General features: G+C 39.4%; 1 protein-coding gene and 1 long non-coding RNA gene across 4 annotated transcripts in view; both read left to right on the forward strand.

The window, feature by feature from the left end:
- LOC148682208 (uncharacterized) overlaps window positions 1-24283 on the forward strand; it is a 286875-nt gene that overhangs the window by 21698 nt on the left and 240894 nt on the right. The window lies entirely within an intron of this gene.
- The window catches only part of LOC137491562 (NACHT, LRR and PYD domains-containing protein 3-like), an 86016-nt gene that overhangs the window by 19971 nt on the left and 41762 nt on the right, over window positions 1-24283 (forward strand). The window contains exons 6-8 of one of the 3 annotated variants that reach the window (XM_088650077.1): window positions 1861-2034; window positions 5303-5476; window positions 5990-6163. In XM_088650077.1, coding sequence (XP_088506203.1) covers window positions 1861-2034; window positions 5303-5476; window positions 5990-6163 — 522 coding nt within the window. The remainder of the gene's footprint in view (window positions 1-1860; window positions 2035-5302; window positions 5477-5989; window positions 6164-24283) is intronic. The other 2 variants (XM_088650079.1, XM_088650078.1) reach the window with 2 other exon arrangements.

Below are 24283 nucleotides of genomic sequence, written 5' to 3' on the forward strand. Positions count from 1 at the left end.
ATGAAAAAGAAATCTTCAACGTCAATGACGTCCTATCTAATCTACACTGACTAACAATTAAACCAAAAATACACAGGTTGGCACACACCCTCTTACCTGGTGTATCTAGACAAATGTTAATCTACGTGCTGATATGTATGTCATGTGACGTACTTACCTACCAGTGTTTCTAAACTCACTGGGACTGGGTGACAAACAGAAACACGATGAGACACAAAAAAAAAAAAAAAAAAAAACCAAATAAGTGCTGGCATGTAACAGCACCGATATGGATTTTTTGGCCGATAACCTATAATTCTTCAGACTTGGGGGCCAATAGCTAATATATGGGCCGATAATTATAAATATTTTAAATTGTTATATATATATATATATATATATATATATATATATATATATATATATATATATATTTTAAGAGCATCTGGTGAGTAAAAACTTGCTGGATAAGTTGGCGGTTCATTCAGCTGAGGTGACCCCGGATTAATAAAGGGACTAAGCCGACAAGAAAATTAATGATGGAATGTTATATTTTTATACAGCAAAGTTCATAAAAGATTGAACTGCTCTTATTAACTGAGCAGTCTATACTCAAAGCAAAAAAAGCTATAACTTCAAAATTGCAAGGTGATTATAGACCTATATTCACCATTTCACATAAATCAGCATGCAAAAAATGATTTCCTTTTCTTCATAGCAAATTAACATGCAAGTTGATTGTTGCATAAAAATAATAATTTAAATAACAAAATGGTATTTAATTAACAAGCAAGTTAAATATATTTAAATAAGATGAAAATGAAAGAGCTAAGGACTGAAACCAGCTCAAATGGTCTTGAATAAAACATGTTACAGTGATGTACACATCTACAAATATGGCATGTCCGAAAAAGCCTTTATCAGAGGTGTTTTAACAGTTCAGAGCCACCGTACAAGCCAACAGCTAAATACAGAGAGTACGTTTAGAAAATGCGGCACTAGATCATCCTATTTGGTGTTTTGACATGTCACATGTAGGCGCTGCTTGTCAATCAGACAACACTTCTGCGCTCGTTCTTGCCGTCAATCGCGGGAAAATGATTGATGAAAAGTTTATGATAAACCGCTGAGAGTTTTACTCAACTGTAGAGGTAGAGTTGCCATCAGAGTCAGATTTGATACAAAACCTGCATTGAGCTGACTTTATGACAAACAGAGCAGAATATAAAGACAGAATGAGCGGCTAGTTAAGAGCCCCTTTGACTGGATTCACCTCTCTCACCTCTCCCCCGTGCTACGGTGCTACAGTGTGTGTGTGTGTGTGTGTGTGTGCGGTGACAGTTCTCACGCGAGCTTGTTATAATCAGTGGTTACTTACTGAGTTATTAACTCACAGCAATGCCACGTGAAGAAAGGACGGACTTTGAAGGAATAAACAGTGTGAGGAGAGATCCATTATAGTGCACTGGACAAGTCTGAGCGATAATCTTAAAAATAGCGTTTATCGGCCGATAGCTATATAGGCGCCGATATATCGTGCATCCCTAGTCTGGAGTGTGTCAGCAATTCCTGCAGTTCACTACAGCTTTGAGTGTGACTCCTAATCCAGTCCTCCGTGGGTTAATACATTTGATTTCCATTGATCATGTCTGTGTGATTTTGTTGTCAGCACATTCAACTGTGTAAAGAACAAAGTAATTAATAAGAATATTTCATTCATTCAGATCTAGGATGTGTTATTTTAGTGTTCTCTTTATTGTTTGGACAGTATATATATATAGTTTATTTCCGGTGTTGCTTTTATCACTGTAGACTGAACTCATGAACACAACACTGCTCATTTCTTACATCTGATTTTGTTGCTCTTTGTCCTCTACACAGGCTACAGGACTGTAAACTCACTGTTCAGTGCTGTGAGAGTTTGTCTTCAGCTCTACAATCCTCAAACTGTGTGCTGAGAGAGCTGGACCTGAGTAACAATGACCTGCAGGATTCAGGAGTGAAGCTTCTCTCTGATGGATTGAAGAGTCAACACTGTAAACTGGACACACTGAGGTAAAATAAAAACATTTCCATCAAATAAATGCTGCCACAAATGACTTTTCCATTTTGAAATGCAGTAAATTCTGATGAGGTAATGAGCATATGCTGTGATGTATTTTATTTCTGTTTATTTTTTGTGAATATTTCATATTTAATGTGAAGTCAAATGTGAGAAACCCTGTTTATATTAGATATAATATTGCTCTTTAGTGTAATTTCTGCTGAAATGATCATTGATTGGTGTTCTTTGGTGTTGTTGGGGCGTCTCTAAATGAGCTGTGTTTCTGCAGATGTTCAGCCCATCACTGAGTCTCTTTATTTACTGATGTTCATGTGTGTAAAGTTATATTCAGTCAGTTTTATATTCATTTCAGGAATATTATTGACTAATATGAAGATGTTGATGTGATTTATTTGCAATACAGTTTGTAAAGTCATATTTTCTGTCTGTTAATATTACATGAGAGTCTTGCTTTGTTTAACAAATGTGAGGATCTGAATGGATTTGAAATATCAGAAATATAAGAACAGAAATAGCAATAAATAAATCAGTCTGGCCGACTCATTTTGGTCCAGAGATCTTCTCTTTATAAAGTTTATGTAATAATGAAATACAAATGTTTGATCTTCCTCCATGTGACCATTAAAGCAACTCTGAATAGTTAAAGGAGTCTTTTCCTTTTCCCTATGAGGAGAAATCACTCATTATAGACATTTCAATAATTACATCACACTCACACTGTTAAAAATTGTCCCGTTAAAAAACAGTAAAATACTGGCAGCTGCAGTTGCCAGCAATGTACTGTTATTTTACAGTATGTTGCTGTAAAAATACATGGACTACATTGATTTACACAATACTCAAGTGAACTCATTTTGCTCACTGAAAGCAACTGCCTCAACTTGGTCAACTGCTGAATGAGGTTATGAAGTAATGTGCTATATATGCTTAGAAGCATACTTATAATGATAACTTATTTTAGTTAATTAGAAAAGTTCGGTTTAACTCTAATGTCTTATATTTCACATCAGCACACATACATGTAAATCTGGAATCACCAGAGAGATTCTGACTGCATCAGCCACTAAACAGCCTCTGTCTTTAAATAGAGAAACATGCAGAATAACATCAGCAGTTCATCTTTAACTCATACACTGGCTCTACTCTCCTCCACAACGGTGACAGACAGAAGAAATTAGCTTCAGGTTTTACAGTAAAATACTGTTTTTTCCTTGATTTAACAGTAATCTACTGGCAGCTGTGGTTGCCAGCAATCTACTGTTTTTTTACAGTCTACTTCCGTAGTGTAAATTAACAGTATATTACTGTTGAAAAACATTTTACACTGTGTTTTTACCTCTCACACCTTTAACCCTTTAAACCCCAGAGCATATACTTCAGTTTTAATTGAAGTGTCCACACTACTGAGTGTTCAAGAAACATGGAGCAAAGCTGAAGTAAATTCATTAATTAACTGACTAATTAAATGATAATTTAAGGATTAACAATGAACAAATGAAGAAATACTGAAGGGAAAAAACAAGAACAGAACATACAAAACTTTAGTCACAGCTTTATAATGAAATAACCTGAAGAACAACAAATGATTAAATCATTTAAATGATCAGCGGATGATTAAACAACTCTACAAACATCATCACCAGCTACACTTATTACTTAATACATGTATTTTTGTATAACATCTACTAAAGTTCTTCTTAACAAAAAGTGAAAGTTTTACGTCACCATCATGGAGAACAGAGTTTGCTTTAGTTGGGCTCTTAGCCCTGTCATTTTTAACATTTATATATCTTGGCTGCTGCAATTGTTAAGAACTTTGTTTGAAAAGCTCCTTTGTTGTGGCAAGCCAGCCAAAAACCTAAATAAGATCTGGTGATGTTCATGTTGCTATTAAATGGCAGAGTCTGTTCTCATTTAGTGTAATAAAATTTACTGCTCCTATTCAATGTTAAATCTATTGTTTTACATTATATGTACATATATATGGCAATGATTTCTGGAAGTTTTTAAGAATATCTTGGACAATAACACTGCTCTATGGTGTAAATCGCACTCAAAGAGACATCAATAATCAGCATATGAACCTCAATAATGGTGAAAACAAATTTAACAAAATTAACAGTTTAACTCACAAACAGGCAACTGAAAGTCTAAACATAAACAACAGCAGAATCAAACACAAATAAAGAAAACTGTTAGACCATTATACAACATTTATTTATACCGCAATGCATGCTGGGATATTTGTACAGTGCCACTCCCAGCATGCATTGCAGCATGAAACATTTGAGATGTTACCATTGTTGAGATACAAGGTCAGATTCATGAGGTCTGAGTGTGTATTTGTCATAACTGAACTGTTTTTGTATGTTATTTCTTAACTTTTAAGTAATTACGGAGGTCTCTTTTCTGTTTCCACTTCTCATTAATTAAACTAATACCTGCAACTAAGCATAAAATCTATTGCATCAGGCCCTTCGTCCAGATTTATACATTACATTATAACATTTATACATTACATTATAACATAACATTTATCAGAACTAATTTCAGACTAATAGATTTCTCTATTTAATGACTTCCCAACTTTATTGCTATAGTACAAACATTTTGTAAACTCTGTATTACAGCAGTTGGAAAGTTTTATTAAATGAGTTCAAGGGTGAAGAGCCCAACTAAACCAGCCCCTCACTCCATTACGGTGACACAAAAAACACCTTAATTTCTGTTGGATTTCAATGAGAATAGTATGGAAGTCAAATCAGTCAGTAATAAGTGTGTGTCTGCTGTTGTTTGTGGAGTTGTTTAATGATCCTCTGCTGAGACTGAAGCTGTTTTATTTTATTTTATTTTATGTTGTAACAAGTCACTGTTTGTATTTCTTGTTTATTTTCTTCAGTAATTGTAATTATTAACAGCAGGTGTTCATCAGTGTCTGAATTCACTCATTAGTGTTCATTAAAACTGTCAGGTGAACTATATTAGTGAACTAGTGTATGAAATAGTGAACAAGGACACAAAGCGTGATTTCAAACACAGACTTCAAAACATCGAATCTGAACTCTGTTAGCTCACAGTTTTCTGCCGTTGGTTACTTTCTCGAAAACAAAAATGTTACCCAGAAAGCACTGTTTTTAACAGAATATTACTGTTTTAGTGAAAAAACATTATTTTACCGTAGAATCTGACCGTTTTTTAACAGCAATTTTTTACAGTGCACACACAATAATACAGTGTCTTTTACTGTCCTCTACACAGGTTACAGTGCTGTAATCTCACTGTTCAGTGCTGTGAGAGTTTGTCTTCAGCTCTACAATCCTCAAACTGTGTGCTGAGAGAGCTGGACCTGAGTAACAATGACCTGCTGGATTCAGGAGTGAAGAAGCTCTCTGATGGATTGAAGAGTCAACACTGTAAACTGGACACACTGAAGTAAATGATTCTCCACTCAACAACATTAAAAGTGTTTTGATTGAGATGGAAATGTCCAGATATATTTAAGAGCATTAGTGGAGAAACTGCAAAATGCTGCTTCTCAAATGAAAGTTGCTCTTTACTTAATCAGTTCAGGAAATCAGTGTATTTTAATGATTATTTTATTTAATTACCTCTTAATCTTTAGTTATATTTAATATTTTTAATGATTATATTCATAGTTTATCTGTGAATTGGTTTCTTGGAGCAGGTTTGACAGGCTCTGATCATTTGCATTTTGCAGGTTCATAAATATATAAAGTCTTGTGGTCCTCTTATCTGAACTCAAATTTAGCAGTTTTCTTACATTTCAAAGTATTCAAAAATATATTAGATGACATTTAATATTCAGTTTTATTAAATAACAATAGTCAATCATTCTAACTGACACAAATTCCAATAGTTTTGTCACATTATTAACCTCATAGTTTGATTTTACATGTTAATGTAATCTGTGTTCTTCTTTTTCAGATTGGCCATGTGTAATCTCACTGTTCAGTGCTGTGAGAGTTTGTCTTCAGCTCTACAATTCTCAAACTGTGTGCTGAGAGAGCTGGACCTGAGTAACAATGACCTGCAGGATTCAGGAGTGAAGCTTCTCTCTGATGGACTGAAGAGTCAACACTGTAAACTGGAGACACTGAGGTAAATGATTCTCCACTCAACAGATACAGTTTCATATTGGGTTACCTGATGTGGAGCCCCATTCAGTGGATTGGCAGAAGAAAAAAGCAAAACATTTAAAGGGTTGTGATGTTAATCATAGCTTTAATAATGTATGTTTATCTATAAATATATTTAAAAGCTTTACTTAGTCTGTTATGAAATGTTGCACTTTCAGAGCTTCTCTTTTTCCAATATACCCAAATGTGACTAAAAGTTGAAGGAATCAGTTTATTTTAATGATCTTTTAACGAATTACCTCTGAATTATTTATTCATTTTTTATATTTATATCTGTTGTGTCCTGGTGAAGTTTAGACATGCTCTGCTGTTTGTTCAGTTTTTAGTTTCTTCTAAACATATAAAAGTCTCACGACACTCTTAATATTATCTAAACCAGTGGTCCACAACTGCGGACCGGTCAACGTGAATCCACTGTGTACTCATATGGAACTTTATTAGCACATTGCTCCAACATTACAATGCTGTTATAGTATTAGGAAGTAATAACTTTATTAACACATTGCTCCAACAATATAACATATTATAACATAAGTAACGCTAAATCAATGGGAGCCCTGAGCTTGTTTCTTTGCAACGAGATGGTCCATAGAAGGAAGATTGCTGGAAAGAGCGCGTGCACGTCTAGAACGTGTTGACGTGAGACGTCTGCTTTAGCCAATCAGAACAGTCAGACGCATTCACGTCCGCACGGTTTATGAGAATAAAAGCCTTTGAATATTTTTCCAGACACATTTAGCTGCTAGAAATTAGTCACATAACGTTTATATGTTCACTTTAATGCCAACCGTATAAATAATTATCGATAAGATGCTTATGATAAGGCGTTGTTTGTTTACCTTCAAGCTTTGCATGTGCCTGTGAAACAGCCCGTGGGCGCCAGCACACACACATACAGTATCATGTACATCTCGACATGCGAAAGTGTTTCTCAAACTCCTTTAACAGTAAAGACTGGTGATCGTGCACCAGCTGGGTGAGTGAGGGCGCAGGCTCAGTCTCACACAAAATCCGGGGTTTTGGCCATTTCCAGGCTGGTTTTCAGCCATTTCCAGCCTGGTTTAGCTGGACTTAGCTGGTTTTGGCTGGGCTCCCAGCCTGGCTAGGCTGGTTAAGCTAGTTTTAGCTGGATTTAGCGGGTCATTTTCCTGCCTGACCAGCTAAGACCAGGCTGGAAATGGCTGGAAACCAGCCTGGAAATGGCCAAAACCCCTCTAAAACCAGCCTGGTCAACCAGCTAAAACCAGCCAACCAGCCTAGGCTGGTTCAAGCTGGATTTTTCAGTAGGGTTGTCTGTCCATATGAGTGCCCTGGTCACTCAGACACATGTGGGAATACTAAAATAAGTAATACTAAAATATAAATAATACAAAAATAACATGCATGCATCAGTCAAAGGCAAGAGAGTAAAAATGTGTCTTTAAGTTAAATTTAAAAGCATCCAAAGAAGGAGAGATTCTGATATTCAGAGGGAAACTATTCCAGAGCCTTGGGGCCGCAACACTGAAAACTCGATCACCCTTTGACTTGCAGCGAGACCGAGGGACAGACAAAAGAAACTGATCATGTGATCTTAAGAATCTGCGAACTGTATATGGCCTAATAAGCTCGCTGACATAGGCCGGGGCAGAATTGTGCAAAGCTTTATAAGTGAAAAGAAGAATTTTAAAATCAACCCTTTATTTTATAGGTAGCCAGTGCAATGAGGCAAGGACAGGGGAGATATGATCTCTTTTCTTAGTTCCTGTTATTAATCTGGCGGCTGCATTTTGGACCAACTGTAGCCGAGAGAGTGTTGACTGAGGTAGGCCAATATACAAAGAATTGCAGTAGTCTAAACGAGAGGAGATTAAAGCATGGGTTACGATTTCTAAATCTTTTTTTAGAAAGAAAGCGTTTAACTCTTGCCACCAATCTAAGCTGGAAGAAACTGCTCTTCACAACTGCATTTACATGTTTGTCAAACTGCAGGAGTGGATCAAAGATAACTCCGAGATTCTTGGCGTGATTGTGCAGATTGTCGTTTAGGGCTCCTAGCTGAGTTTTAATTGAATTGTTGGTAGCAGCAGGACCTAAAATTAACACTTCTGTTTTATTCTCATTTAGTTGCAGAGAGTTATTTGTCATCCAGGTCTTAATGTCGGTAAGGCATAGGAAAAGATTTTCTAATGATAAATCTTTTCCTAGTTTGATTGGAAAGTATAGTTGGAGATCATCAGCATAGCAGTGATAGCTTATTTTATGTTTGAGGAGTATTGAGCTTAAAGGAAGCATATAAAGAGAAAATAAAAGAGGGCCAAGAATAGATCCTTGTGGAACACCACAATGAATAGGTTTAGGTGGTGAAGTAAAGGATCCAATATTTACAGAAAAAAGATCTCCCCTTTAGATATGAGGAGAACCACTGCAAGGCAAGGCCCTGAACCCCAACAACACACTCAAGTCGTCTCAATAATATGTTGTGATCTACGGTATCAAAAGCAGCGCTTAGGTCTAAAAGTATTAAAATCGCAGAAGATCCAGAATCCATGGAGAGTAAAATGTCATTTGTGACCTTTAGTAGTGCAGACTCAGTGCTGTGTTTTGCTCTAAAACCAGATTGGAAGGGGTCTAGAATATTAAAAATGTCCAGATATGAGGTCAATTGTGAAAGCACAATTTTCTCTAAAACCTTTGAGATAAATGAGAGCTTAGATATGGGCCTGGGGCCTGTTTCAGAAAGGAGGTTAACTGAAAACTCAGAGTATTTTAACCCTGAAATGAGAGAAACTCTGGGTTTTCCGTTTCAAAATGGCAGGTTTGTTAAACTGGAGAAAGCAGGGTAAGTCAAGCCTGTTTCTGAAAGAGAGGTAACTGTAACTCAGAGTCAGTTACTGTGGTAACTTACTCTGTGAATCTAACCTGGTCAGAAGCAGGTTTTATTCTCTAAACTCAGAGTTTCTGTCGGTCTCCTCCCCTTTTTTAAAGATGAAGCGGTATTTCTCGCCATAGCCTTGCGTTTCCACCCACCTATTTTAATGCTCATTTTGGATACGTGCATAAAAACGATTGATAGAAACGTCATGATGCACATAACTTTTTAAAATATGCATAAAAAACGCGCATAACTGAGTAGGATAAACTTTTATTCGATAGAAAATGTGCGCATAAACTACGATGGAAACACTTTTACTGAACAAATTACAGTATGTACATTAAAAAAAGATTATGATCATATGATAATGAAAATGTGTGTAAATGAGCAAACCAGCAGGCTGAGCACACTGTAACATGTCAAAAAAATATTGTTTTAGTCATTTTAAAATGCCTTTACTGTTTCAGTATTAGTGTATATTATTAATTACCTCCGAGCGTCTGGTGCGTGTCAAGAGTCTCCGCGTCTCATGGCATCAGGCGCCCCCACATGTTCATTGTGTTTCAGCATTGTCTTCTGACATCGAGGCGCAAGTAAATTAATTAGGCTAAATAAAGAATTAATTGACGCAGCTTCTTCTACCACAGTAAATTCTGTTTTTACTGTTGATATTTGGTGCCAGTTTAATCAGGAAGTGACGATTTTTTTTCTCTTTGACTCGTTGGATGGAATTTTATTCGCATCTTTTAAGCAATATTCCAGTTTTGTACATAAATTTATGTAATATATTTGGATGGAAACATAGCTATTGCCTACATTTTAGTCACACACAGAAGAACTGTACGAGAATGGCTTATCCTTTTTTAATAAATAATTAAATTAAATTCACCTACGACATGCACTGTAACTAGATTAATGGGATTATTATTCTTTCTAAAATTATTTTTAGTACTGCTTACCTTCTAAATGTTATATTAACCTCTATCACTTGATCAATAAAAAAGGCAGACACACAAGTGCACTGTTAAATCATTTAAAACTAATAAATGTATAAAAAAGTTTAGAAAAAAAATAATAAACGTCACAAATTACATTACTTATTTTATTATACTTAAATATTTAAATACTTAAAGTGAAATTACGCATTAACTTGAGCAGCTGTTTCCCACGCTAACTGTCTCTTCTTCACTGATGGTTGCTTCTTTTCAAATATATACGCTCATATTTGCTATAACTTTGCATGAGAACATCAAGTTCAGCTGGAGAAAGAAATGGTGATCTCTTTTATAAGATGTTGCCATAGTCACTCGTAATGTCTGCGCTCCATTGATAATGCCTTTTTAAAGTCACGGTGTGCACGCTTAACTCTGAGTTGGTCTACTCGAAGTTAGTTGACCCAACTCAGATCAGCTATTCTGAAACCGAAAACTCAGAGTTTTTAATCTCTCGGTAAATCAACTCAGAGTTCAAGTTTAAACTCAGAGTTGTTTGAACCTCCTTACTGAAACAGGCCCCTGTAGTGGTCAGGCACAGCGGGATCAAGATTAGGCCTCTTTAATAGAGGCTGTACAACAGCATGTTTGAAGACATCTGGAAAAACCCCGTTTATTAAGGAGCTGTTTATTAAGGCTAAGAGGGAGGGGCAGATTGTATCTAAAACCTCTTTAAAAAGAAGGCAAGGCAGCACATCTGAAGGACAAAAGGTGAGTTTCATCTGAGAAATTGTATTAAGTAGCTGAGAAGAAGATACAGGCTGAAAATTTGTGAAACTGTTTGATGGAGGGACCGAATCAGAAATGATCTATGTCGGTGGGAAAGAGGTGTGATTTAATATCTTGTATTTTCTGAGCAAAAAAGTCAGAGAACTTTATGCACGTCTCCAGATTGAAAACAGGAACAGAGCACATAGTTGGATTAAGAACTGAATTAATAGTTTTAAAAAGGACTTTTGGCTTACTTGCACTTTTAGCAATCAAATTTGAAAAATATTTAGATTTAGCCTCACTGACTGAGTCTTGATATGAATTTAGGCAGTCTTTTAAAATCTGGTAGGAAACCTGAAGCCCATCCTTTTTCCACCTGCGCTCAGCCCTTCTGCACTCTTGCCTGAGAGTACGGGTAGATGAATTTAACCAGGGCTGAGGAATTGAACTAACCCTAGACCTCTTTGATTTAAGAGGTGCAACTTCATTTAAAGCAAAATCACAAGCAGAATTAAAGGTTTCAGCAAGTTGTTCAGTGTCTGAACAAGATGGCAAAGAAGAATTAGCATTTGAAAGAAAGTTGGTGTAAGAATTAAAAATTCAAGAGCAGAATTTTCGTGGAAAACACGAGAGAAAGAGACAGGTTGAGAAAGTATGGGCTGATTATATGGAATAATAGGTTCAAAAATCACAGGAAAATGGTCAGAAATACCAGCATCAAAAATGTCAAAGATATGTACAGAAAACCCATAGGTTAAAACAAGATCTAGAGTATGGCCTTGATTATGAGTGGGGCTGGAAACAGCCTGCACTAAATTTAATGAATCTATCAGGCTCATAAAGTTTTTAACCATAGGCTTAGATTGGCAACGAACATGAATGTTAAAATCACCTAAAACCAACATCCTGTCACACTGAGACACCAAATCAGACAGGAACTCAGAAAATTCATTAATGAAGGCTGTACTAACTTTGGGAGGTCTATAGACCAGCACACAGACAAAGGGGCCATTTAGATCAGTTTTTAGTATTTGTGCTTCAAAACTTGAAAGTCCACCAACATGCTGAAGCCTACACTTAAAAGTGCTTTTAAAAACTGTGGCTAAACCACCACCAAGTCCACTAGGTCTAGGAGTGCTGAAAAAAGAACAGTCAGAAGGAGATAACTCGCCAAGAGATGACATTTCCCCATGTTTCAGCCAAGTCTCTGTCAAAAATAGGAAGTCCAGAGAATGTAAAGTAAAAAAGTCATTTAAAATAAAAGATTTATTTGACAAAGAGCGAGCATTTACTAGAGCCATTTTTACAGGACGTTGAACCGTTGTTGCGATGTCTGGTAAATGTCTTAATGAGACAAATTTTAAATGGTGAAGATTTCTGAAATGTTCATGTCCATCATCATGACAAGCCTGAGGATGTGACCGGCGAAAGGGAGACCAGAGAACGGGTATATCTGAAACCCCATCAGATAAAGTTGTACACGTTGATCTATAACAACTTTTGCGACGGGAACCCCGATGTATGTAGCGCGGGCGGCGCGCGATTCCAAGAGCAACACAGTGATTGAAGAGATTGACAGGCAGATTCGACCGGGGTTTGCGGTCAAGGTAATGCAGATCCAGTGATGAGTAAAAAAGCATGTTAATAATCCACAAGCCGGAGGGCGAAAATGAGTCCTGAAGCACCGCGTGAACACTTATAAAAGCAAGCAATGATCCCACGACAAGCATCAACACAGACATCCTACAGCCGCGTATACACAGCCAGGTTTAAAAACCGCGTTAGCCAGCACACCAAACGATAATGGCGCAAGTAAATGGGAAAGTAGCCTTTACTGAGACCACCTACACCAAAAACCAGCAATACGACCGACAAGGCAGCGACCGACACTCCAAAAGAAAGTGTTTACTTACTTATGGAAGACGGAGGAAACAGCCCGCTTCATGGTGGCGAGAGCTCGCGTTTGGCAGGTAAGACAGCTTGACTGAAAGGAGTTATCCGGTCAAAATGTAGGAAAAACGTTGTGTTAAAAGTTAATAAAACCAGGCAAGAATAAAACAAAATAAAACTTAAAAAGTAAGTCAAGGTAGTAATAAAAATCAGTCCGGGGAGCAGCGGCAGTCAGACACGCCAGCGTTCACTCAACCGGAAATCGTCGGACCCACCCTCAATGAACGGACTTGTGTTCTTGTGGAGACCGGTCTTGCCAGGTGTCCTCAGCTGAGAGCTAGGTAACGTTAACTACTAGCATGTTCCATCCTAAACATAAGAGTTAGCATTCGCACTGGTTAGAAAGCAGTGAAAGTGACATAATATAATGTATGTCTGATATCTGCACATTTAGGGAGCATCTTTAAAGTCTGGACACCTGATTAGGGCTGGGCGATGTGGATTTGAGTAGATCAGGTTAGGTTAGATTAGATAATCCACATTATTGGGGAAAGATAATCTAGTGAAGTGATCAATTAAATGTCGGCCCAGTCTGTAAGTGTAGATGGTCTAGTAATAACACAACACTTCCCTTTAGATTATAGATGAATGCATATGCTAAAGCTTTATTTCATGTGTCAGTCGCTCCATCTCACCCACAGGAACAGGCTGACAGACATCTAGAATGACTTTAATACACAAATAAAGCAAACAAAGCTCCAGACATGTGAAGGTGTTACGACCACAGTCACAACATTAAATGAGGGAAAAACACAAATGGATCAGTCTAGGGGTTTTATTAATTAAACAATCAAATATAAATAAAGTGTGGGGAGGAAACACAATAAACACAGGCTGAGAACAAAAGGAGCACAACTCCACGTCTGGACGGTCGCTCAAATCCCCGTCTCTGAATCACTGCAGCGCGAGCTCTTAAATTGTCGACGGTGAATTGTCTGCAGGTGCAGAGGAAATCAACTCTAAATGAAAACACAAGCAGCAACAAAACACAAGAGGGCGACAAAGTAACAAATAAATAAATAATAAATACATGGACATGTAACACCTTCATCCCCCAAAAGTGTTTCCATCACCAAAACACATACCAAGTAAAAAAAAAACGTCATTTAAACACCATTTCCCGAACACCATTTCATGCACCTTACCCACTTATTCCACCTGGGACAGTGCATCAGCCACCACGTTGTCACAACCTCGGACATGCTTAATGTCACGGTCATAGGGCTGCAAGAATAAACTACAGCGCATCAAACGCTGATTAGAGTTACGCATGGTGTTTAGGAAAGTAAGAGGATTGTGGTCACAATATACAACAATCGGATGATAATTGGACAGATAAACTTCAAAATGGTGGATGGCAAGAACCATTGCTAAAGCCTCCTTTTCAATGGTAGAATACTTCCGTTGTGTAGAAGTAAACTTCTTTGAAAAGTAACAAACTGGATGTTCTACTTCAGCACCTCTTTGCTGAAGGAGAGCTCCCGCACCAACATCGCTTGCATCCACCGCAAGACTGAATGGCTTCAAATAATCTGGTGCAGCCAACACTGGAGCTGAAATCAACAAAGACTTTACATTCTCAAATGCACATTGGCATGCATCGGACCACTCAAATTGGATCTTTGGACTCAACATATCGGTTAGCGGAGAAACAACCGTAGCAAAGTTCTTACAGAATGAACGGTAGTAACCTACCATACTAAGAAAACGACGCAATTGCTTACGGTCCTTCGGAGAGGGAAAATCACAAATTGCAGTCACCTTAGCAGCAACTGGGCGCACTTCACCATTACCAATAACTTTTCCCAGGTAATCAATAGTGGCTTTACCAAATTCACATTTGGCCAAGTTAACGGTAAGCTTAGCTTCTGCCAATCGATTAAAAACTTGTCGAAGCAAACTCATGTGATCTTGCCATGTCGAACTATACAACACTACATCATCCAGGTACGCTTCGCAATTTGGAACACCGGCCAACACGTTGTTAACGAGCCGTTGAAAAGTGCTTGGAGCGTTTTTCATCCCGAATGCCATCACCCTATAATTACGAAAAGCATCCGGGGTGACAAATGCTGATATTTCTCTTGCACGTTTCCTTAGCCCCACTTGCCAATATTCCTTTAATAGATCGAATTTCGAAACGTATGTAGCAGAACCTAGACGATCCACACAATCATCTATTCTTGGCAAAGGAAAGCAGTCACTTTTTGTTACGGCATTTACACAGCGATAATCTGTACAAAATCTAAATGTGCCATCAGATTTCTCTACCAGCAGACACGGTGAACTCCATGGACTAGCACTAGACTCAGCGATGTGATTTTCCAACATGTACTCAACTTCCTTCTGCAGAAGCGACCTTTTAAGTGAATTAACACGATATGGATGTTGTTTAATCGGCTGGGTAAAACCAACATCAATATCATGCTCAATCACTGAAGTTAAACCAGGAATGTCACTGAACAACATTGTGAAACTTCTCACTAACCCAATGACTTCAGCTTTCTCAGTTTGACTCAAGTGTGGTAGTTTGCTAGTTAAATTTTCAAGCATCTTAAATTTCAAGAGTTTTTCAACCTACCCTCAACGATACTAGATCTAGATGGTTCTACATCTTTTTCATCGACTGGTTCAGATGTAAACACACCCACAGATAGCGACTCTTGAACAGGTAAGTGTATGACATTTTCAACTTTTTCAGTATCCGACTTTCTCTCATAATAGGGTTTAATCATGTTTACATGACAAACTCTCAGACTTTTTCGACGATCGGGTGTATGGATAACATAATCTCGATCTGACAGTTTTCTTTTGATCTCGTAAGGGCCACTATAACGAGCTTGCAATGACCCACCAGATACTGCCAATAACACTAAAACTTTGTCACCAGGGCTAAAACTTTGTTCTCTCGCTTTCTTGTCGAACCAAGTTTTCATCTTTTCTTGTGATTTTTTAAGGTTTTGCTTTGCCAATTCACGAACTCTGTATAGACGTGTACGAAATTGTGAAAAATACTCCGGTACAGTGGTGCTTTTTGAATCAGAGAGCCACCTCTCTTTCAATACAGCCAAAGGACCGCGCAAATTGTAGCCAAACACGAGCTCTGCAGGGCTAAAGCCCAGTGATTCTTGAATCACCTCTCGTGAAGCGAAAAGCAACCACGGAAGTCCTTCCTCCCAATCTCCCTCAAGCTTAAAACAGTACGTACGCAACATAGACTTTAAAGTCTGATGAAACCTCTCTAAAGCACCTTGACTTTCTGGATGATACGCAGTGGAGACGTTATGTTTTATACCAAGTCGTTTAAGTACTTGAGAAAACGATCGAGATGTAAAATTCGTTCCTTGATCACTCTGGAGAATTTTTGGCAAAACCAAAGAGCGTAAAAAGCGTGACTTTTGATCGCTCTAGTGTTTACAGAACGTAAAGGAATTGCCTCTGGGAAACGTGTAGTCGCGCACATAATCGTTAAAAGATACTTAAAGCCAGATTTTGAACGTGGAAGTGGTCCTACACAGTCGATTAAAATGTGTTCAAAAGGCTCAGAAACCATTGGAATTGGATAAAGTGGTGCAGGTTTGATAGTTTGGTTGGGTTTTCCAACAACTTGACAAACGTGACAAGTCTTACAAAATCGTGCAACATCACGCTTTAATCCAGGCCAATAAAAGTTTCGCAAAATCCGATTGTAGGTTTTTAAAATACCCAAGTGACCAGCTGAACCATTGTGTGCACAATCTAAAATCATGTCTCGGTAATCTACTGGAATTACGATTTGGTTAACTACATTCCAGTCTTCAGAAGATTTTGGAGATACCCACTTTCTCATCAGAATGCCGTTTCTAAGAAAGTACATCTGAGGCGCACACGTATTCTCCTGCTCTGGTCGAACTAATTCGAAAAGCGAGGTAAGAGTGCACTGTTAAAAATTGTCCCGTTAAAAAACAGTAAAATACTGGCAGCTGCAGTTGCCAGCAATGTACTGTTATTTTACAGTATGTTGCTGAAAAAAATACATGAACTACATTGATTTACACAATACTCAAGTGAACTCATTTTGCTCACTGAAAGCAACTGCCTCAACTTGGTCAACTGCTGAATGAGGTTATGAAGTAATGTGCTATATATGCTTAGAAGCATACTTATAATGATAACTTATTTTAGTTAGTTAGAAAAGTTCGGTTTAACTCTAAAGTCTTATATTTCACATCAGCACACATACATGTAAATCTGGAATCACCAGAGAGATTCTGACTGCATCAGCCACTAAACAGCCGCTATCTTTAAATAGAGAAACATGCAGAATAACATCAGCAGTTCATTGTTCATCTTTAACTCATACACTGGCTCTACTCTCCTCCACAACGGTGACAGACGGAAGAAATTAGCTTCAGGTTTTACAGTAAAATACTGTTTTTTCCTTGATTTAACGGTAATCTACTGGCAGCTGTGGTTGCCAGCAATCTACTGTTTTTTTACAGTCTACTTCCGTAGTGTAAATTAACAGTATATTACTGTTAAAATCCATTTTTACACTGTGTTTTTACCTCTCACACCTTTAACCCTTTAAACCCCAGAGCATATACTTCAGTTTTTATTGAAGTGTCCACACTACTGAGTGTTCAAGAAACATGGAGCAAAGCTGAAGTAAATTCATTAATTAACTGACTAATTAAATGATAATTGAGGATTAACAATGAACAAATGAAGAAATACTGAAGGGAAAAAACAAGAACAGAACATACAAAACTTTAGTCACAGCTTTATAATGAAATAACCTGAAGAACAACAAATGATTAAATCATTTAAATGATCAGCGGATGATTAAACAACTCTACAAACATCATCACCAGCTACACTTATTACTTAATACATGTATTTTTGTATAACATCTACTAAAGTTCTTCTTGAGAAAAAGTTAAAGTTTTACGTCACCATCATGGAGAACAGAGTTTGCTTTAGTTGGGCTCTTAGCCCTGTCATTTTTATCATTTATATATCTTGGCTGCTGCAATTGTTAAGAACTTTGTTTGAAAAGCTCCTTTGTTGTGGCAAGCCAGCCAAAAACCTAAATAAGATCTGGTGATGTTCCTGTTGCTATTAAATGGCAGAGTCTGTTCTCATTTAGTATAATAAAATTTACTGCTCCTGTTCAATGTTAAATCTATTGTTTTACATTATATGTCTATATATGGCAATGATTTCTGGAAGTTTTTAAGAATATCTTGGACAATAACACTGCTCTATGGTGTAAATCGCACTCAAAGAGACATCAATAATCAGCATATGAACCTCAATAATGGTGACAACAAATTTAACAAAATTAACAGTTTAACTCACAAACAGGCAACTGAAAGTCTAAACATAAACAACAGCAGAATCAAACACAAATAAAGAAAACTGTTAGACCATTATACAACATTTATTTATACCGCAATGCATGCTGGGATATTTGTACAGTGCCACTCCCAGCATGCATTGCAGCATGAAACATTTGAGATGTTACCATTGTTGAGATACAAGGTCAGATTCATGAGGTCTGAGTGTGTAGTTGTTATAACTGAACTGTTTTTGTATGTTATTTCTTAACTGTTAAGTATTTACGGAGGTATCTTTTCTGTTTCCACTTCTCATTAATTAAATTAATACCTGCAACTAAGCATACAATCTATAGAATGTGGGCCTTCTTCCAGATTTATACCAAAACATTTATCAGAACTAATTTCAGACAAATAGATTTCTCTATTTATTGATTTCCCAACTTTATTGCTATAGTACAAACGTTTTGTAAACTCTGCATTGCAGCAGTTGGAAAGTCTTCTTAAATGTGGTCAAGGGTGAAGAGCCCAACTAAACCAGCCCCTCACTCCATTACGGTGACACAAAAAACACCTTAATTTCTGTTGGATCTCAATGAGAATTGTATGGACGTCAAATCAGTCAGTAATAAGTGTGTCTGCTGTTGTTTGTGGAGTTGTTTAATGATCCTCTGCTGAGACTGAAGCTATTTTATTTTATTTGATTTTATTTAATGTTGTAACTCAAGTCACTGTTTGTATTTCTTGTTTATTTTCTTCAGTAATTGTGATTATTAACAGCAGGTGTTCATCAGTGTCTGAATTCACTCATTAGTGTTCATTAAAACTGTCAGGTGAACTATATTAGTTAACTAGTGAATGAAATAGTGAACAAGGACACAAAGTGTGATTTCAAACACAGACTTCAAAACATCGAATCTGAACTCTGTTCGCTCACAGTTTTCTGCTGTTGGTTACTTTCTCGAAAACAAAAATGTTACCCAGAAAGCACTGTTTTTAACAGAATATTACTGTTTTAGTGAAAAAACATTATTTTACCGTAGAATCTGACAGTTTTTTAACAGCAATTTTTTACAGTGTGGAGTCAGATTTTTTCTTTGTCAATTAACTTCTCGGGACATAAAGACAAATCAGCACAGTCTATAGCATCCTTCTCAGCACTCACAGAAAACAGATCTGCTTTTTCCTGTAAAGGGACAGAGAACAAATCAGTTGTGTCAGAATTTACAATGAATGTGTCACATAATTCAGCGCTATCAGAAGTCTCAGCGGATTTAGTCATAGATCGAGTAAGCACGCATGCAGCAAATACATCCGGATACTTAAGCGCACAGTCATCAGTACCAGCGAGTGGTACAGGAACAACTTTAGGTGACATGTTAATATCGCTCCATACACTACCTCCCGCTAAATCATTGCCTAGAATGAATGTTACACCAGCAATAGGAAGAGAAGCACGAACACCGACAATCACGTCACTGCTCACTAATTCAGACTGTAGAGTGATTTTATGCAACGGAACATCAGCAACTCCCATCTCAAAACCGCACACTAATACCATGCTACCAGTGGCAGTTTCCTCTGATAATGGCAAAACTCCTTCCAAAATTATGGAAAGACTTGCTCCAGTATCCCGCAAAATGCGTACAGGCACAGGCTTACTCATGCTGGAAATGGACACAGTTCCATAGTGCAAGAAAGGCGCATATCCATCTTTAGTGGGATTAAAATCGGACTCGGACGTACAGTTAAAATTTGAACTAGAGTCAACAGATATTAACCCAACATGTTTCGCTTTCCCTTTCTTCCTCAACACTGGACAGCTTGCAATTAAATGACTAGAATTTTTGCAATAAAACAAGCCCTTTCATCAGTCGAAACAGTGGACCTAATACGGAGTGATTTACGAGGTGGTGAAACAGGTGCTTCAGCAAAAACTTTCTCTCGCGGTTTCTCTTTAAAAGTGATTTTGTGCGTTAAAAAAAAGTCATCTGCCAAAGTGGCAGCTTTGTGGAGGGTATCAGCTTTCTGATCATTAAGGTAAGTAGAAAGAGCAAATGGTACACAATTTTAAACTCCTCCAAAAGAATAAGTTGTCTCACTTGTTCTTTACTCTCGCTTTTTGAGATGTGCACCACCGATCAAACAACATCTCTTTCTCTCGCGCAAACTCGACATAAGACTGATTTGAAAGCTTTGCATAATGCCGAAAACGCTGTCGATATGCCTCCGGAACTAACTAATAATGCTCTCAATATAGCAGCTTTCACCAGCTTATAGTCAGCCGTTTCTTCAATAGACAACGAAGCGTATGCTTCTAGTGCTTTACCGGTTAACACACACTGCAATAGCAGCGACCAAAAATTTTCCAGCCACTTTAAAGAAGCTGCGACTCTCTCAAAATGACAAAAATATTTCTCAAAATCCTTTTCACAAAAAGGAGGAACCATACTCCAATTTCGACCAACATCAAATTCATTAGAGACTACACTTTTTCCACTCATCTCTAATTCCATACGCTTTAGTTCCCCTTCGGGGGGAACTTCAGCACTATAAGTGGATTTGATGTTCTAAATTCACGTATGAGAGATTCGGTTCAGAAGCTACTCGTCTGAAAGAGTATTGAACGGGCCAATGAAAGCAATGAATTGGCAGCGTAAGCCTGCGCAGGTGTGCTGCATCGCCAATTAACTGAGCATATAAGCACATGTAAGAATTGAAATATTGCAAATATTCTGATATCTTTGACAATTCAAAACATGAGCTGAAAACAGAGACTGGTGACTTCACAACCCACCAGGGAGGAATGCGGGAAAAACCAGTTCCTGCTGCATTTGCATCTGACTATGCTGAGACTCAGCTTCATCCCCCCAACTCACGCATATGGTCATTTCAATGTTTGAATGTTTTAAATTAACCAAACTGACTTTAACCATCATGTTTGATATCATTTGAAATGTCTCAGTGCGATTGGTACAATGGTCTCATTCTCTCAGAAATAGACATAATCAGAACAATAAATATATAACTTCAGGCATCTTTTGAACCACTGTGAGGGGTGTGACTTTAACACTAAGTGTGAATGCCTTCTTTGTTATTCACACCCCCTTCCTTGAGGGAATTCTTGGATTATTTAAGGTAAGATCTAAGAAAAGCTCAGGGCGATTCTGCCTAACCAGATCAGCCCATAACATGGGGTCTGCCCCATGTTATGTATATTTCAAAGTCAGGAATGCATCTTTTTCATCTTGGATTTATCTTTGATAATTTGATGTTTTGTATTGATCATTTATGAATTGACTGATTGAATTGGCATAATACATTTACCTGACTAATAAATTGTAATGTTTGACCATATTTTGCTCACTCTGTAATTATTAATTCAAGTAGATTACGCTGTATCCTTGTTTCCGCACGTCTTGCGTCAGGTCAGTAGACGGACTAAAATCCAATTGAGATGGAGCATTGGCACACTAATTGTGTTTTAGCGATCCGGCTGACTCTTGATATTGATTCATGTGTACTTAGGTGGAAAGGGCGATAACTTCCGTCTAGGTCAACAAGGTGTTGCACGACTAACCTAGATTGGGTACCCGACCTTTGTTTGAAGGTAATATTATTCTAAATTAAGTTCATATGGGAAACCATGGGCTTGGTGAAAACCAAAGTTACTATAGAGTCCAGTAGTCGGGTACATTTATATTAATGCCCTAACCTCTAATTAGAAATGATGATTGTCTTAACTCAAAGGTGTACATCTAAGCGGGACTAACTAAAGTATTTTAGAACGAGCGCGCTGGTAGCAGCCATCTAAAGTATTAGTCAATTTACCTCTGTTTAATATTCAAGACTGACCGGAGTGTGACCGTGAGGGACGCCTTCGGCCGAGGCGATTTCTCTGAGCGACATGAGCACCCGAATGAACGGATGTAATAGTTACTAGTGAAGACAAACGGTTCAAACATTTATCTAAATTACATATTGATATAATCTTCTTAATGTTTTATAATTGGAGTCAGATAAAACGAGGATAAATATATTAATATTCTAAACCACCTCATATTAAAATTGGAGTCAGATATGAGCTAAGTTTAATATAAATCAACATTGTGCACTGGAAAGACCGAACATGCAGTGAACCTTCATCCACCAGTGGACACCGGCATTGGGCCAACTGGGTGGACCCTACACACACCTGGCACCAGCAGACGCTATCCTTTTCACTTCAGAGACTGTTCTGATCGAGCTTCATGAGAGTTCCTCTTGCTGTCTACAGCCACATCGAGCGAACGAGTGTCTCCCGGTCCAGAGCGAGTCCACGCAGCGGCAGATGGTCGAGCTGGGTTTTCTCCCTTGCCTGGCGTCCCTTTGGGTCTGGTCCTCCAGAGCGGTGCGTATGGTTGCAGTTTTCCTAAAAGAGCAACACAGTCGTGCAGCATGTCCTTTTCAGGATGGCGCTCTGACTGTGCGTTTCTGGATGCGGGGGTTTCCTGGCTCTGGATGATGGGCACGATCACTGCATTACATGTTTGGGGGTCAAGCATGTTAATGTGGTGCTCGGGGCGGTTCATGTCGTCACTGCGATGCCATGACCGTCGCGCAGTTGAGATCGCGGCTAGCTTTCGTAAGAGAGCGAGCCACCCCAGTCGCCTCCTGCTCTGCAGCGGGCGCTCGGGCAGATCTGAGGGTTCCAGCGAGAGATAATCCGCCGCCTAAGGGCTTGCGGACCTCTCGCTCCTCCAAGCGGTCCATCCAAGCTTCGGGTATTGGGAGTGATCCGTCTAATCAGATGGTAGCTCTCACGCTCGCTGACACCGGAGATCAGATGTCCCCCATCGGAGGGTGGGCTTTCATTGTCCGACGATGATCCGGACCCGCTCGCCCCCTTCGGGCAGGTGAGCGCTGTCAAAACGGATACTGAAACTGACGTGTTAGCCATGCTTTCCCGGGCTGCTTCGGCCGTGGGTTGGAGATGGTTTATCCCCCAGCTCCGCGGCCGGACTGACTAGAGGGGCGTTCCCTTCTTCCCGGCAATGCACAGTAGGCTCACGCGGACTTAAAGAGCACTTTTTTCTGCTTGTGCTGCGTGTCCCTCCACCCTCACCACTCTTGGTGGTGGAGCGGCCAGGGGGTATGTGGCGATTCCTCAGGTTGAGTGCGCGATGGCGGTTAATCCGCGCGGCGCCTCTTCTTGGTGGGGTCCGTCTCGTCTCCCATCCAAAGCCTGTAAGTTTCTGCTCCTTGGAGTCAGAGCTTGCAAAGCTACGGACCAGGCTGCTTCCGCCTTGCAAGCGATAGCCACCTACCAGCGCTACCAAGCGCAGGCGCTGGCCAAGCTGCACAGGGTGGGTCCAACCCTGGCTTATGAGCTTCGCACCGCAGCCGACTAAGTTCTTCGGACTATTGAGTCCGCTGCGCGTGGTTTGGGGAGGACGATGTCCACACTAGTGATCCAGGAGCGCCACCCCTGACTAAAACTTGGCGTGACAGCCCGAAATCTGCCAGTCTAAGACACTGTGCTCTCTAGCTTGCAGGTTCGGTGCGCTCCGCCAGTGGCTCATGAGCACTGCAAGACCTGCCAGTCTGGGACGCGCCGCCTCTCAGCTCGTAGGGTGTACATGCTCCGCCAGCGGCTCACGGGTGCTGGGGGGACGGTCTCCCTTCTCCCAGCCCCCAAGCCCCTTTTCCGGAGTCAGGGTGCGGAGCCAGAGCGAATCGCTCTCCTCCAGCTCTTCTGTGGGACCCTCGCGCTCCCCGGATCAGCACACCCCCTCCGCGCTGCCCCTCCGCGGGTACGTCAGCGATTGCTGCGATGACGTCATTAGCGAGGGCTCTGCCTGCCTGGTTAACGCGGGCCAGCCCCTCGCGGTGGCTCATACGCACGATCAGACTCGGCTACGAACTTTAGTTCTCGAAACGGCCTCCCAAGTTCACGGGCGGGTATTTCACCAGGGTCAATCCCCTGTCCGCCCCTGTCTTGCAAGAGGAGATTGCTGCCCTCCTGGCGAAGGGTGCAATCGAGCCGGTACCTCCAGCCAAGATGGAGAGCGGGTTTTAAAGCCCGTACTTCATCGTACCCAAAAAGAGCAGTGGGTCACGGCCAATCCTAGATCTGCGCGTTTTGAACCGCTGCCTTCACAAGCTGTCGTACAGAATGCTTACGCAGAAGCGCATCCTCCGATGCATCCGCCCTCAGGAATGGTATGCAGCCATAGACCTGAAAGACGCGTATTTTCATGTCTCCATTCAGTCATGTT

The sequence above is a fragment of the Danio rerio genome, chromosome 4 (genome assembly GCF_052040795.2).
Source record: "Danio rerio strain M-AB ecotype USA chromosome 4, GRCz13ab, whole genome shotgun sequence".
Taxonomy (NCBI): Eukaryota; Metazoa; Chordata; class Actinopteri; order Cypriniformes; family Danionidae; genus Danio; species Danio rerio.